The sequence below is a fragment of the Polyodon spathula genome, chromosome 16 (assembly GCF_017654505.1).
Source record: "Polyodon spathula isolate WHYD16114869_AA chromosome 16, ASM1765450v1, whole genome shotgun sequence".
NCBI classification, from domain to species: Eukaryota; Metazoa; Chordata; class Actinopteri; order Acipenseriformes; family Polyodontidae; genus Polyodon; species Polyodon spathula.
Window position 1 is genome coordinate 33,869,222 of NC_054549.1, and position 16,093 is coordinate 33,885,314.

General features: G+C 37.0%; 1 protein-coding gene across 2 annotated transcripts in view; it reads right to left on the bottom strand.

Annotated features, from left to right (window-relative positions):
• stab1 (stabilin 1) overlaps positions 1 to 16,093 on the bottom strand; it is a 32,310-nt gene that overhangs the window by 11,845 nt on the left and 4,372 nt on the right. For both annotated transcript variants that reach the window (XM_041273384.1, XM_041273383.1), the window contains exons 8-43: positions 15,711 to 15,907; positions 15,328 to 15,458; positions 14,953 to 15,080; positions 14,679 to 14,752; positions 14,332 to 14,454; positions 13,626 to 13,760; positions 13,105 to 13,176; positions 12,824 to 12,937; positions 12,488 to 12,541; positions 11,742 to 11,822; positions 11,262 to 11,420; positions 10,686 to 10,748; positions 9,693 to 9,788; positions 9,196 to 9,282; positions 8,993 to 9,104; positions 8,505 to 8,688; positions 8,194 to 8,287; positions 7,647 to 7,805; positions 7,035 to 7,130; positions 6,670 to 6,765; positions 6,309 to 6,356; positions 5,769 to 5,896; positions 5,428 to 5,539; positions 5,096 to 5,173; positions 4,901 to 5,002; positions 4,360 to 4,467; positions 3,562 to 3,696; positions 3,232 to 3,360; positions 2,932 to 2,985; positions 2,644 to 2,760; positions 2,113 to 2,308; positions 1,738 to 1,833; positions 1,351 to 1,396; positions 991 to 1,070; positions 525 to 650; positions 73 to 146 (exon numbers count right to left, since the gene is read on the bottom strand). In XM_041273384.1, the coding sequence (XP_041129318.1) occupies positions 73 to 146; positions 525 to 650; positions 991 to 1,070; positions 1,351 to 1,396; positions 1,738 to 1,833; positions 2,113 to 2,308; positions 2,644 to 2,760; positions 2,932 to 2,985; positions 3,232 to 3,360; positions 3,562 to 3,696; positions 4,360 to 4,467; positions 4,901 to 5,002; positions 5,096 to 5,173; positions 5,428 to 5,539; positions 5,769 to 5,896; positions 6,309 to 6,356; positions 6,670 to 6,765; positions 7,035 to 7,130; positions 7,647 to 7,805; positions 8,194 to 8,287; positions 8,505 to 8,688; positions 8,993 to 9,104; positions 9,196 to 9,282; positions 9,693 to 9,788; positions 10,686 to 10,748; positions 11,262 to 11,420; positions 11,742 to 11,822; positions 12,488 to 12,541; positions 12,824 to 12,937; positions 13,105 to 13,176; positions 13,626 to 13,760; positions 14,332 to 14,454; positions 14,679 to 14,752; positions 14,953 to 15,080; positions 15,328 to 15,458; positions 15,711 to 15,907 (3,884 nt within the window). The remainder of the gene's footprint in view (positions 1 to 72; positions 147 to 524; positions 651 to 990; positions 1,071 to 1,350; positions 1,397 to 1,737; positions 1,834 to 2,112; positions 2,309 to 2,643; positions 2,761 to 2,931; positions 2,986 to 3,231; positions 3,361 to 3,561; positions 3,697 to 4,359; positions 4,468 to 4,900; positions 5,003 to 5,095; positions 5,174 to 5,427; positions 5,540 to 5,768; positions 5,897 to 6,308; positions 6,357 to 6,669; positions 6,766 to 7,034; positions 7,131 to 7,646; positions 7,806 to 8,193; positions 8,288 to 8,504; positions 8,689 to 8,992; positions 9,105 to 9,195; positions 9,283 to 9,692; positions 9,789 to 10,685; positions 10,749 to 11,261; positions 11,421 to 11,741; positions 11,823 to 12,487; positions 12,542 to 12,823; positions 12,938 to 13,104; positions 13,177 to 13,625; positions 13,761 to 14,331; positions 14,455 to 14,678; positions 14,753 to 14,952; positions 15,081 to 15,327; positions 15,459 to 15,710; positions 15,908 to 16,093) is intronic.

A 16,093-nucleotide genomic window follows, 5' to 3' on the forward strand; every position in this document is an offset into this window, starting at 1 on the left:
GAAATCAGTATGAGTGAATTATGCAGCAAGCATTCCTCAGTTGGAATAATGAGAAAATAAAAAAAACCTTACTAAATTAGGCCCTGTTTTGATGCATTCAGCTAGAGGATGACACCCTCCGTTGTCTACTAGACAGCCGTCTTTCTCTGCAAAGTGGAGCATAACATAACATTGTTACCAATTTCGGGGATGACAGAGTGTGCACGCTTCATTACTCTGGTCCAACAAATACGCTCTATACAAGCCTTTTTATACCAAACCTGTGGTTACATCATTCTTTAACAATTATTTATTTTGTAACCATTTTCCAATAAACCCTCTTGGTCCTTCTAATAAACATACAGTTCATTTTATAATGTTCCTCCATTACAGCTCTGGTACCCTCTTCAACCTTCTAATAACAATTCATGCATTTGATATATCACTACAAAAGATTACAACACACAGACATCCTCCATGTATCACACCCAGATAGAATGAATGCTTCAAAATAAGCTGCTGTATTTGAATGCGTTAGCACTTACCTATACACACCACCCCATCACCAAAGTAGCCTTCAGTACATGTGCAGCTCCTCTCCCCAGGGGAGATCTTAGTGCAGTTTGCATGCTCTGAGCATCCCCCATTAGCACTATCGCATGGATTCATCTCTGCAGACAACATCCACAGAATAAGTTACTATGCTTTCTCAATTTAAAACAAAGTGATGGTATTGCATTTTATACACATATGCTTGTCACCTGCAGACATTTTAATTAAGTGCACAGCCTCCTCCTGGTTTTCCATTATTGTTGGTGATAAATAAACCCTATAAACACACAGAGAGGTTATGTGTCCCTGTACCTGGTAGAATGGCATGGTAGCACGTGGTTGTTTAAAGTGATGTCCTATTATTTTAAAGCAGATCATATCTGGGTCAATGGAGACTGTGTCAATATGTTTGGAAAAAAGTGCAGGAGATTTTTCATAGAACCGAAAGATCGAGTGGACCTGAGCAGAAGCTTCCGTTCCCAGCGTATCCAGCAGAGCAAGAGCAAGTCGGGAGCGACCCAGGGAGGCCCGTTAAGCAGCTGCAAAACATTGCCAGGTTTATTAATATTACAGGAAGAAGGATACTTCTAGTTACTACAGTAAATACAAAACCACAGCTGGAGGCTTCCAATCCTGCACCCCCGAACCATAATCCCAAGAAAACGTAATCACCATTGCTTTAGTTTGAAAATGGTTTGTAGGAAAAGAGATTTTTTTTCCTGCCCATTTGCCTAACCCAGTAATCAAGCAACTACACATGGTATACATTCCAAATAAACCTGTTTGTACTTCTTTTTGGCATTAAGCATTGGCACTTACTTGGCGTTAGGGTCACATGTGTCATTGCATGGATCAGCGACAATTTCTGAAAAAAAGATAATAATAATAATAATAATAATAATAATAATAATAATAATAATAATAATAATAATAATAATTACTCAAAATAACTCTTTACCATTAAATTACAACCATATTTTTTGTAAAATTTTGCCAGAAATAATGTATGGATTGATAACAAAAAAACAATTAGTTACATTGATCTTTGGCATGTATAATGCAGGCAAAACCAGTACAGTAGCTCTACTTTCTTTCAGCGATTTCAATACCTCTTAATTGGAAAACTGAGCAAGAATACCATTTGTAAGCAAATAGGGCAAAATACCCCAATGTTTATTTGATCACACTAAGTTAGTTGTGACTTACCCACAGTGCAGTTTTCTCCTTTCCACCCTTTGTAGCAGACACACTTCCCATCGCCTCCTGTTCCATCGAGACATTTCCCATGGATGCATGTACATTCTAAGCATGAACAGATGAGTCACACTGTAATTCTCTACAGGACATCTCCAGATCAATGCAAACACAGACAAAGGCGTGAACATGCATTGTGCTAGGTTTACCGGTATTACAGCATATCTTAGACACATTAACGTGAAGCTGAAAACAACCACTTTGTGATCTCAACAAGTTTAGACTGACAACAAAAGCGCACAAATCCATGGCATGTTCTTACTCTCAACCACTTATACACCATGTCACGTCAAGGGAACGCGTGTGCTGTGTGTATGCTGTGATCACCTGATTCACAGCTGGTTCCATGTCGTCCAGGCTCACAATCTTCACAGGCGCTACCGTGGAACCCTTCTTTGCACAGGCAAACCCCTGAGCCCAAAACACCATCCTGACAGATGCCGTTGTTGGAACACCAGTTCCCTGGCTTTCCTGGGCACTTAAAGCAATGTAGTCCAAAATAGCCCGGACAACAATTATGGTCCTTTTAAATACAAGAGCAATACAAATACTAATTGATATTATGTGGCATCAAAAGCCTACAAGCACCTCCACTGTCTGTTTCAAAACACACTTTCCCTTGTTATGCATAACGAAACGCTGGGGAAGTTGGCTACAGACATACATATATAGACACATACACACACACAAAACTTTTTTAATTTAAATGATTAAAAAAATTGTTTAGGACAAAATCCTTTCTTCAGCTATGTAAAGTAAAGACAGTACAGTGAACTGCAGTTGTACCTCCTTTCAGACACACACACATTCCAAATACAGTAGAACGTTGTTACAGCATGATTGTTGGCCCCTGCTTACCTCAGTCACACTCAAACACTGGTAGGAACACCCGCTCACTGCTCTACTTTTCCCTGTCTTCTTTTTTCTGTATTTGCAGTTCGATTTCAGAGCTGCCATATCTGCTACATGAGTAAGCTTCACATGAAAAGCAAAATATTATAATTAGTTTTGTCAATCAGTAACCTGTGGATCTTTTTTTTTTTTTTTGGTCAGAAGTAACTCAATGCTAGTATAACTTAAAATACGCACAATACAGAATCTATGTTACAATTCTTAAAAAATCATATGAGATCAAAAACAACTTACTGGGATTGCTCCCTTAGGACACCTGTGGTTTCCATCACAACGTCCACAGAACCCCTTATACAAAGAAGCATGAGTTAGAGCACAGTATGAGGACGGTATTAGGCACAAAGTCACACTCTCATAATGCAACCGCATGTAAAAAAAAAACACACACACACTGAGAAAATAGCCACTATATTCAATTGTGACATTACAAAACAAAAAGTAATAAACTGTTTACTTGTAGTTTGATTAGTCTATTTGCAAAGTTGCTTTAGGACGAACAACATTAAATTGTAGGAACTTTATTACCACATTTACCTTTGTTAGAACTGTCACGTTTCTGTCACACCGGTTCTTATGAATGTGTAAAAGCTGAGAAATGCCCATCAACATCCCATTTCTAGTATTATAAAATACCCCATTCAGTGGCACTTCATTGGCATAGGTCTAGAAAACAAGACAAAGACAGACAAACATTCCCCTTTTTTTTTTGGTCTTGCTTAAGATGATATCAGCCAAGACTAAATAGTACTCCAGCAAGTTATTTGTTCTGTTCTGAACCCAACTACCTACAGTGTTCTACACTATCTGCCTCCTTTCATTCTCAGTTTGTTAGTCAAGACCCTCTCAGTTTGTGCCACATCTTACCTGGTTTTCATTGTTATTGTGAAACATTATTTGATAAGAGGATCCCAACATAGTGCTTTTGTGAATCCCGTTCCTCAGATTCCCAGGCAGCAGCTTTTCTTCCACTATAACATGATACCTTACCAAGTCTTCATCCTGTCAATCAATGTAGAGGAAGGGTCAGAGAATAGGGTTAAAAGATAATGAAATGTTGTGTTATTGATAGCCAGCTGAAAAAAAAAAGGTATCCTGATAATCCCTACCTTAATAACATATTTGTAAATAAATAAATAAATATTACATGTATTTTATTTTAATTACTGAGCCACAATTAATCAAGAAGCATGCATATGTGAATCTTTAATGCATGAAGCTGAACAAAAGTATGACTGAACACTAATTTTAGTGACATGGTGTTGCATGAAAAATATCAAAATCAATGTCATCAATTTAAAAAAAATCAAATAAATACAACAAACATTTATCACGAACCGCATGTATTGCAAAGTAAAGTTTAAAAAATCAATTGAGTTTCAACTGAAAGTAATACATGAAATAATTTAAATAAAAACAACATCACAGTAAGCACATGTTGTTCTAAAACTGAATGGCAACTGGTAATAAAATTAAATTAAATGAAAATAGAAGCAGCATACATTATTTTGATGAAAACAGGAAGAATCTGTTCACAGGTTGCCTAATTTGTATGCATTTTAATATGTTTCCAGTCTCACTAATAAATAAACCAAGAAAAGGGCAATTACAATGTAAATTCTGTGATATCGTCTGCTAACACACTGTTATAAAATAAATTCATACCAGCTCTTCTGAACCTGTTGCATTGAAATGGTCTTCTATTGCTTTATTGAAAGGAATAAGAATGGTGTACTTTTGTGATGAGTCAATTTTCTGTGTCAGGTTGTAATGCTAAAAGGGAGACAAGCGAAACAGATCAGGTTTTAGGTGGCTTTGAAAAAACATGCACTAAATACACTAAATAAAAAAAAAAAAGACAAAAATAGTATTAAACATTGAAAATTATTGTAATCTGTGTTTCTACATATCATTGGAAACTGCAGAGTAAAGGCTTTATGGAGAAAAAAAATATTCATTATCACAGAAGTTATATTTTAGGAATGTAGAATACATATAGACTCGTATTATATAGCCATGTTCACCCATTCCAGGTTTTAATATGTGCTTGATTAGCCCCAGTGTATAGGTAACAAGCTCAGGTGTGTCTTATTAAACTCATAGTAAAACCAGGAATGGATCTGCTATGCAATGGGAGTTGTATTTCCATTCCTGTAATAAGTGTGGTGTGTTAAGGATCCAATCTCCTGCAGTGCTACAACCTTACCAGTAAAGCCTCCTTGAACAAGCTGAAGGAGGTGGTTTGATTCAGGACTTGCATTAGATCTGGGGGTGGTGGGGGAATATCTGCCAGCGAGGGTATTAAAACCTATAGAGAGAGACGTATTTACAAGCGTTGAATATCATTGCACATCGAATCACTGAATCACAATCTATGTTGTAGAGAGGTGTTGAATTGTACCTTGTCAATGATGTTAATAAAACCGTTCACCGCAGGAATGTCAGAAATGAGGACAGTGGCATTCTCTATCATCACAGTCTGTGAAAAGAAGAACAATGTTATAAAAACTAGGTCTGGTTATAACAAACAGAAGCACCAGTTTTGAACTTGAACTGCAGTGGTCTCTCTGCAGCCTGGTAAATCTCCTTCAATAACTCAATTGCAGTACCTGATAAAATCCTGCAGATACTGTATGGGGTTTCTGTGCATGTGTGTCTTTGTGTGTGATTAGAAAGCACGTCACAATCAAAGTGTACAGCTTCACATGCAAGCATACAACACTCTTCTCCTACCCCACTGGTGTTCTTTATTTCCCACTTCGTGCGTGGGTTCAGTGTGGACAGCTCCACAGCTCCACGCTGCTTTAGATCATCAATGGTAAAGGCGCCTTCCAGAAAGTGCACTCTGACAAGACAGCAAAACAACTGCTTCACATTTCTATAGTAAAAAATAATTTTGCTTAAAACCACCTGCCTATACAACAAACAGATATGCATTGTAATGCATATTTAGTTACAACAGAAGTCCCTGTCCAATGAAAATTAAAGATGGCCTTACGGGAAGTAAGGCCACAGCTGGAATGTGGTATATTGGCATGGGAAATCTGACAGAGGGTGACTATTGGTTCGCTTACCGGACTAGAAACGGCAGCATGTAAGGCCTCATCCAGAATTGTCGAAGTTCTTCTTTCAAACCTTTTATGGCACTTTCAGATGGCACCAGGACAGTTACATTGCCTTCTGGGTTAGACAATGAGGAGCTCTGTGTTGAGCAGAAAGCCAAAAAAAAAATCCCTCAATGTATCTTCCCAACCTGCATTATCATGCTGCCTTACATAATATACCAGCCTGATTTAACAACAGCTTTTGACAAGATATGCAGTAGTTCAGATCTAGCAATTACATTTTAAACAAACGTGTCACGCTGTTGTTCTTGATAAGCTTTACTGTTAGTTTAGAGTTTTTTTGTTATCTTACAAACACAATTTGCTGAGCCTAAATTCGTCCTAATTCTCTTTTCTTTAGCATGGAAATGGTATCGACATAACATACAATGCTCCCTCATTATTTCCCTATCAACCTGTACATCAAAAAAGTGAATGGTCTATACTAAATTATCGAATCATCACCATTTTCAATTAAGAATCTATTTCAGAACCCATGAGACAGCATACCTTAATCCACTGAAAAAAACTGAAGAAGTTGGAATTGCTTGCCAGTTCCTAAATGACACAACAGCAATACATTAGGGAATGTGTGCACTAAGCAGACGTGCACAAGTTAGAAATGCAGTTATTTAAATTCAGTTCTTTAAAACAGACAAATCAGCTCATTCTCAGTGATGGCTTGGTCGAAGCAACACTTGTATTATCAATATTAATTACTGATCAATAAAACAGCAAAATGTAATTAATCCTCAGAAGGATTTACAACATTTAGCAGCATGTTTTTTTTTTTTTTTTTTTAATTAAGTAATTAGTTTATTAAACATGAAAAACAACATCAATGAAAAAGAGATATAAAAATCAGTTCTACTGTTAAAATGTTTCCGTAGCATATAACTCCATCCCCTCCATAGTCCTCTGGGCAAAGACACTCTCGTTCACCATCTCCAAGAGGCTTGCACTTAGCCTGCCGTGGGGAGAAAACAATTATTAGGACTGTTTTAATGTATTCTTATTATACAGTAATGTATATTTTGTAGGCTGAAGGAAAACATTTATGAATGAGAGGAGACCATTCAACCCATGAAAGTTTGTCCGGTTCCTAGTTGGATCCAAGCGATTCTGCCTAGGCAACATGCCTAGGTAGCCCATTCCATAACCCTACCACTTAAGAACTATACTACAGATATAAAACAAGCTGGGCAACAGCACAAAAAAATAAACGGTTGAACGAACCAAAGAATGACAGCCTCCGTTGCTTTGCAAACAGAGATTTACTATGTCACAGTTATAACCGTCTCCCATATAGTTCTTCTTACACACACACTCGCTCTGAAAAGAAAAAAAAAAAAACGGAATCAACTACAAGGGACATTTATCTTCACACAACAGTCAAGAAAGTTCCCATGAATATGAATCTTTATTAAGTAATCAAAACATATTTAATTAAAACTAAACATATAAAAAATACATACAGAATGCAACGCTGGTCTCTTCTAAGTTAATTGGCAGCATGAAATGTTCTCCTTTTAAAAACATTGGGATTTGTAGCAAAGAATGGAGCTAATGAAAAAATACCCAGAATGCTTTAAAAACCTGCCCTTCAATATTACTGGTAGTGTTGTAAGGCAGCAATTAGCACAAAAAAACAACACATTTCCTTGGCTTTATCTGTCAAAACAAATAAAGGCCCTTCACCAAATATCTAGATTGCTGAGGTAAATGTGTGTTTCCTTCAAAATCTTTACGTTTCTTTACGTATCGATCCATCTGAACAAGTTTAAGTGTTCCACACTACTACAAAAAACAGTCAGTTCTTTTTTTATTATTACAGAAATGCACAGGTACCTGTCCAGGACCCTTGCTTATACAGTCTGCGTTGTCGTGGCAGCCTCCTCTGTTTTCAAGTAAACAGTTGTCAATCTCCACACAGGCTTGCCCATCCCCTGACCAGCCTTCATTACAAATGCAGGTGGCATTGCCTGGGCTTATGTAGATGCACCTTGCCTTCAAAAACAGATAAAAAGACAAATAAAATAAACGACAAGAACTTTTCATTTCCACTTACACCTGCATGGGAGACTTTTAAACCCTTGAAAGCTAGTGTTTGCATATCATAATTAATCCAATAAGCATTATCCACTTGTTTACTGAAAAGAATGAAATCATACACCACTACAGAAAAGAATACACAATGGACATTTACTGCAGACAACAATAAAAGTCCATTATGTTGTACTTAGATTTGACCACTAGATGGACACTACTGTTAGGTGAATACTTTTGAATAATAAAAAGATTCTACAGCACAACATCACACGGATACATAAATGAATGCTGACATAAATGTGACAATATTGGAAACGAGCTTCATAACAAGAAAGTAGATGCTCACATTTGCAGAACAGCCACCCCGGTCAGCCTTTTGACAGGGGTTAATTTCCAGACACGAAAAGCCATCTCCTTCAAACCCATTCTGGCAAACACACCTTCAAGACACAAGATTGTTTAAAAACACAAGTCCAATACGCACACACACACACACACACACACACACACACACACACACACACGGTGGTATTAAACAGAAAAATAATATATTTAAACTGACTTTGCAGCTAAAAGTCTTTGTCAATATATTTTGTAGATATTATCACTGAGTATTACATACATACATACATACATGAAGAAGAGGAAATACATTACCTTGTATCATCACTGTAATCACAGACAGCGTTTACATGGCAATACTGAGACAAACCAGATGGGCCACAAGGCTTTGTTACTCTGTCGCACAACTCTCCTGTGTAACCTTCTGCACAGGTATTGATCCTGCACACCCCTTTGCTTCCAGGCCTGTTATCACAAACACCATGCAAGCACTGGCAATCTGAAATCCGAATAAATAATCACTGATATCAGCAAGATAAGCACAGTGCGCCACATCTTCAGATACAACCTTCCCACCAAGTCTGAGTACTACCCTGCAAAACCTCTGCCAACAGCACCTGAAGTGACAACGACTTGATTGAGGCGCGACAGATTTGAATTCCCCCCACCCCCCTTTTCATTTATATAAAAAATGCAACTTGATAACAACTTATTATTTGGAAAATGATTACATTCATTGAGTGTACATTTAATGTTATGCAAGGAATCTTTTTTTAACATTTTTTTTATAATACATTATCTACCTTCATCACACATTTCACCATGTTTGTTTGGGTTGGAACAAATGTGACAGGCAATGCCTTTGAAATCTGGAAAACAGCTACAGGTGCCATTGCCTTGAATCCCATCATTGCACTGCAACATAGAGGAAACAGTTGAAGTGACAACTCAGACGACCATCGAACACACAGACTTTGCATGTGTGAAGAATATGCCTGTTACTTACTGTTCCATGTTCGTAACACGGATTTTGAAATCCGCCCAGGCAAGCTTTACAGTCGGGGCCATAAAAGCCCTTACAGCAATCATGTCTCTGGGGACAAAAAATATAAATATATATATATATATATATATATATATATATATATATATATATATATATATATATATATATATATATATATTCGATATATGTATATATATATCAGAGGAAATCTTTGTTAGTTACAATTCATTTTTAAAAATAGTTATATCACTCAATCCCACCCCACCCCCTACCCCTACCCGCCCCACACAAACACAAACAAAAAAAAAACATGCTGCTGAGATTCATTTAATTTGTATTTGTTTTGTTTTTCTCCAAACAGTTAACTATTTACTAACTGTATTTAAAATGAGCTTGCATTGAATGCGTAAGGTGTTATGGGCCTCTCAATTATCAATACTATGGGCCTCTCAATTATCAATACTATGGGTCTCTCAATTATCAATATTAATACTTACCACAACAGTCCTGTTGCAGTATTTGGCACAACCTCTCCTGTTAGTGATTGTGTTCATAACAGAGGAGATATATTCACAGCCCTTATGAAACTTGTCCTGTGAATAAAAAAAACATACTTTATTTACAAGCACGTTGGACAATAACCCCATCTCTGAAGCTGAGGGAACATGAAGCCACTTGGAACTCATGAGACTAGGTTTCAAGCCGCTGCAAGGCACATCAGGGAGACTTGAGGTTTGATACAGCAAAGTTGTCGCAAACTAGGTCTCCTGGAACCAGGTTTCAAGCAAATGTTCCTGAAACAGTGTCTTTGTGTTCCCTCAGTTTAAGAGAAGCTGCCTGCCTGTCTGCCTGCCTGCCAGAAGGGTTGAGCGCAGACCTTTCACATGGAGAATGGTCAGCTGCCTCCTGGACGTGAGAGCCCTGCAATCTGCAACTTCTTGAATTGTGTTGCCTCATGTTAACTACATGTTCATCCTTTTGCCTGGCTGTGCATCTGTTCAGCCTACAGTATAAAGCTTATAGCAAGTGCTTTTTGACTTATTATATTTAAATTATTTTTATTACAAATTCAGTGAATATTAATGGAATTGTGTTTTTATCCTGTTCATACAATTCAATTGAGGTTTTAAAGCATTTAAAATTCTTTACAAAAATATTAAACAAAAAAATTACACACTTATGCAGTAAAACACCATGCCAACAAGCTCACTGAGCTTCAAATTCTCATCTTTGATGTGGCTGTGATGCATGCTTTTCATAGCTTTCTTCACATGCAGCCTGAGTTTGGCTGAAGGTTAAAGCTCCTCCTCTTTCATTAAAAACACACAGGAGAAAGAAATGTGACGTCTCCCCTGCTATTAAATGTTCCACAAAAACGGGTGCTTGACAAAAGCATGCTTGACTAATTGCTTTATTAAAATTTCTTGTCAATATTTGACATCCTGTAAGAATTATTTAAAGCTGGCACAATAGTAAACAACAAGGTTTACCAGCTCTGTGCTTCCTGAAGGACAGCTCGTGGTGTCCAATGAACTGCAATCCACACACTGACCCTGTGAAAAAAAACAAAACTCATTAAAACAGAGACTCTCAGATTGAGTAAACAAAAAACAAGAAGGGTATTCCAGAGGTAGACAGCAGTGATATAAACATAAGGACAAGTCATCTCTCTCCAATACTGTCTTAGAAGCCTAAAACCCCGAGAAGCTGTCCACAGCTCCCATCCTTCAAGTGGGAAATGGGGTGTGCATTGTCACTTAATAGGAGTGATTGGAACCACTGAACAGTACCTGCTGTTTAAAGGCCCTGGCTGCGCAAAAATTACTGAAAAAATAGATAGGAACCATGGTGCTGATTCATTAAGTGCCCTTGATTTTGTTCGCATGTAGGACCCGTGCCAGGCTAGGATAATAATTGATACTAGTTTGGAGCAATAATCCAGTTACAAAAGGTGAAAGTGTTATTAGTGAAAGTAGCAAGTACTTTTACTGTCACTTTCAATTAGATATCGCTAACATGGTTTGGCACTGTGGCGTGTCATACAGAAGGAGATAAAAACATCTTACCATTATGATGTTATATTCGGTCACATCACATCTGTTGGGCAGGATTGGGACAATTGAAGGAGGAATTAAAATTCCATCAATGACGTGAATGATTCCATTCGATGCAACAATGTCCTGCTTATTTAAAACCACTGCTTTGTCGCCCAATACAATTCTGCCCTGTTCAAAAGCAAAATACAACACAATATTAAGGCATTAAGACCGTTAATTTTAACACAGGATTTTTCTATCCCAAATGACTTAGAAGACATGCAGTATATTTTTTAAATAGACCAAGAAACTAAGACGTTCGTGTTGTTTCAGTTTCTATGAATTATTGTGTTTTTTTTAGTTCTTTTTTTTCTACTATATCATCCCACCAGGCATAAGAAAATCATATGAATGTGCCTGTGCAAGGAAAACATGCTTCTCTAACAAATTACCGTAGCAGTTTTGTACCAACTACTCTTTGGTGAAGGTCAACCAAACTGAAGAACTTACATCACTGGTAACATTAACAGTGATTATTTGATTTGCCATGGAGAGGATCTGGGGCATGGCAGCCAGCCTGTCTACAGTAACCTACAAAAAGAAACACAATTACAGATCAGCATGTCATTATGGCAGGGAATCAAAAGGAAGCTGCTAATAACGGGATTTGAAAGAGGCTGTAAACCAAACCCCCCTCGAGCAGCAACAAATAAAAGGACTCATTCCCAAATTCCCATAATAATTCCGTACCTGGATTTAAATCAAAAGGTATGAAATCATTACTCCTTAATGACCAGCAAATCTTGTCAACATAACCATCATGTGCAAATAAAGAGAACATATCTATAGTAGCTCAGTAATAGAGAGGTTTACCAAAGAAGAGCGAGAAGGAAAAAGGATGTGCACAGGAAATGTAATAGAGTATCCATGAAGTGTAAAATATATTACGGATATTCTGAAATGCAAGGGATCGTTAAATACAAATGACAATAAGTCTTAACCCTTGATTCCAAAATGATGAAAAAGGTCAGATGAAATTGCTCTGATGGCATTTCAATTAAGTTTAGCCCAAAAGACAGAAGTGTTAATGCAAAATACAACATTTTAAATTCTTTGTTTGAGAACAATGCTGGACCTTTAATATAAAACCATGTTCTGATTGTTTCCTTTAGATAGTTTTGCAATGTGAATACTGTTTTTAAAACAAACAATGCTGTCAGTTTACGAAGCTGGGGATCAAAGTGTTAACCCATTACCGAGGCTGATGTATAAATGTGATGTTTCACAAGCTCTTGAAGTTTTTTCTTTCCCTAAAAGACCAAACAAAAAAAGAATGCTTATAAAAACTGTACAATTATATTCCGTTCATTTTCAAAAAGCAGTGAAAAAAGACAGCAGAACTGACTGTAGTGGAGTGGACCTTTTCTTACAGAATTTCAAGTCTTTATTAAAAAAAAAAAAATGTTTTAAAAAAAACCCCAACATGTGCTTTGGAAGTATTTGGCAATGTATTTTTAAAAATGATTATTTGCTATCATTGCAGCTCTCCTGAATGTGTGTAAGTGGGGTGTGAGAGCAACGATCATACTTACATCTGTAAGTAGATATATGATAGTGCCATCTCTGTGCTGATCCACTGCCTCGTTGGTAGGTACAAATACTGTGAAAGGACCGGGACCTTCCAATATCTGAGACATTTCAGAGTTCTATAAAACATTAAGCACACATATCAACAAGCACTCCTGCCTCTTACTAATGCCTTGCTATGAAAAGAGATTAGTTATACAGTCTCCATACAAAACCTTCACAAAATGAATTGCAGAGTCTTGTAACACCACTCTGTCAGAATATCATCAATAAAAATGATACATACCTCTAACAGTGTTCGATATCTATTGAACATATGTTGATTTGCTATGATTTCTTCAATTGTTTTCTTTGAATCCTATAAAAAAAAAAAATATATATATATATATATATATATATAGTTTTTGCTAATACAAAGTACAACAACCCAGTCTACTGATTTGTGTTTTCAATTCAATAATGACTATCCCAGCAGGTGAAACGGGTCTCTGTTCTTGCCCAATGCAAGTGCATGAGCGCTGAGCCACTATTTTCTGCTGTCCCACAGAAACACCTCCTTACCAAAATGTAGATGAGCACTGCACCTGCAAATAAGACACTTCCTTGATCAAACCCGCAATAAATATGTGTCTAAACCATCCAACCTGTTACCCACACGCTGCAGAGAATCATATACTCCATCAACGTGCTCAATAGTTACCACATGCTAAGGAAAGTGTTACAGGTGGAAGAATGAGAAATGAGAAGGAGTGGGGGTAGGGTGGAGTGATTTGACAATGAGGGGTGGTGTTAACTGTCTGTTGTTACCTGCTCATCTTCTGCATGCTCTGGACTGATGTTGGTTACTGGCTGGTTGATAATGTGAATTATCCCATTGGCTGCGACAAGGTCACTCTGCAGTATACGATAAGTTTTATTTTGATCTCTTTGGAAGCTAAAGCTCTGCCCCAACACAGGAAATAACAATACAAAGAAAGCAGTTAGAAAATAAATTCACTAATAGCAATTCACAAAATGACTGGTGACTTAAAGCTCAACTAAAGTTCATAAGTGTAGCTCGGGTATATTTTTGCATACTGTACTATTAGTGTTAATGCTGCTTTTAGACCTGTTAGAAACATTATAGGAGGCTGTGTGGTCCAGTGGTTAAAAAACAGGCTTATAACCAGGAGGTCCCAGGTTCAAATCCCAGTTCAGCCACTGACTCATTGTGTGACCCTGAGCAAGTCACTACACCTCCTTTGTAGCTGATGGATAGTTCACATACCCTAGTCTCGTATCTTGCAAAGCGCTTTGTGGTGGTGCTCCACTATGAAAGGCGCTTATAAAAAATAAATTATTATTATTATTATTATACAGGGACACAGAAAGCTCATTTTTAATTTGTAGTAATGATAGGCCACATTGCTCAAATTACCTGGACAGGCAGCCTAACACACTGTAGGGTTATACCAAGTTAAACCAAAAGCAAGTGATGAGGAAGCATGGGCACATATCAGTTTGTTGTTGTTACCTTGTCTGCCACGAAATGAACTGGCTCCCCCCCCAGTGTCCAGAACACTTTGTCTTGTAAATCACTGAACACATGCAGGCCAATAATCATGTGGAGTTTGCATAAGTATTTTTCTGACATCCCCTGAAAAATGCACCAAAGTACAGGAGACACAAAAAAAAAAAGTTTAAAGTATTTCCTTCCTTATGAAAATACATACATATTATAGATTTACTATGGACGCTTTTACAAGGTAAACAAATGTTTTACAGTAGACAAAGATATAGCTGTTTCACTATTAACTGCAGTTCAAATGTAGACAAAATCTTAATGCTTAGAATTGCTGTTTTTATTTGACACATACTTACAGTTACTGTGAACTTTGAGGCTGGAACAAACACTGTAAACAGTCTTTTGCTCAAGGCAAGTTCACATCCCTTTTCTGCAATAAAATATGCAAACAAAACCATTCATGAAACATCCATATTAGATACTACACATTTTTATTTTGTACCCCTAACTGTAACAAAACAATGAATGAATTTCCAGCTTTAAGACAGACAGCTGTGTCCTTGTTTTAGTCACTCTGCAATCAGTTACTGTGCTAACATGTTTAAGACTATTAAGAAGACAGTGACATACCGAACATATTAATCGCACTGGTAAGTTTTCCTTTATGTCTCGACTCAGTGTTCAGCTCCAAAATCCTTTCAATGATGTTCCCATAGCAAAACGTACCATCAGAAATCTGTCCCTTCTGGCAAACACAGCTTAAAAAAAAGAAACACCCAAACTGAATATACTGTAAGATGTTCACATCATATTACCGGCCAGCTAAAAAATAATAATAATAATAATAAATAATAATAATAATAATAATAACCTGTTACTGATATATACTTGATATATCTGGCAATTACATTACACACATGGTTTAACCCTTTCCCTTCTGAATTCCACAGAAACAATTATACTGTTTCTGAAATGTGTTGTGCCTAAAACCCACAGGACTCTTACCTAGCCATCCCATCCAGTCCAGTTACACATTTTGCACTTTTATCGCAGCTGTCTTTCTTGCACACATCTTTTATTGTACAGCCAGCTGAGGGGTTGGCTCCTTCCATCCCACTCTTACACACACACTTTGCCTTTGAAATAAAATGATAAACGTGCTGAAGTTTCAAAATTAATTTCCAGAGCACAGCTTTCAAAATAAAACATCCTCTTGCTAACAAAGTAGGGTACACATACAGATTTGAAAGTTTGTTTTATCTGGGCCAGAAAACATTACTTATATTTATTTCTGTTTTTTGACACCTATGCTAAATAATAAATGATGATGCTTATGCATAATGTAAGCCTGTTTATTTCCATAAAACACAAAGGATAGGGAAATATACCTTTCCTACACTTTCATATACACAGTTTGTTGAGTTTGTAGGACAGCCTCCATTGTCAGTCAAGCATGGGTTTACTGGAACACACACTTTCCCATCTCCTTGGTAGCCTTCTTTACATCTGCAATCATATTTCTTTTGTCCGTGGTTTACACAGTCAGCATTGTGATCACAGACATTCTGGGCACAAGGATCTTGAGCTAAAAGCAAATGATTTATTGGTGTAGAAAATAAATACAAACGGAAGACTAATAAAAATAAACACTGTTATTGAGCTACACAAAACACCCATTAACATGCAACAAATTACGCTACTAATGTGATATAATTGTGCTCTCTTTAATCCTATAAAAACAGTAGTAGCAGCATTATCCACTGGTCTGCCT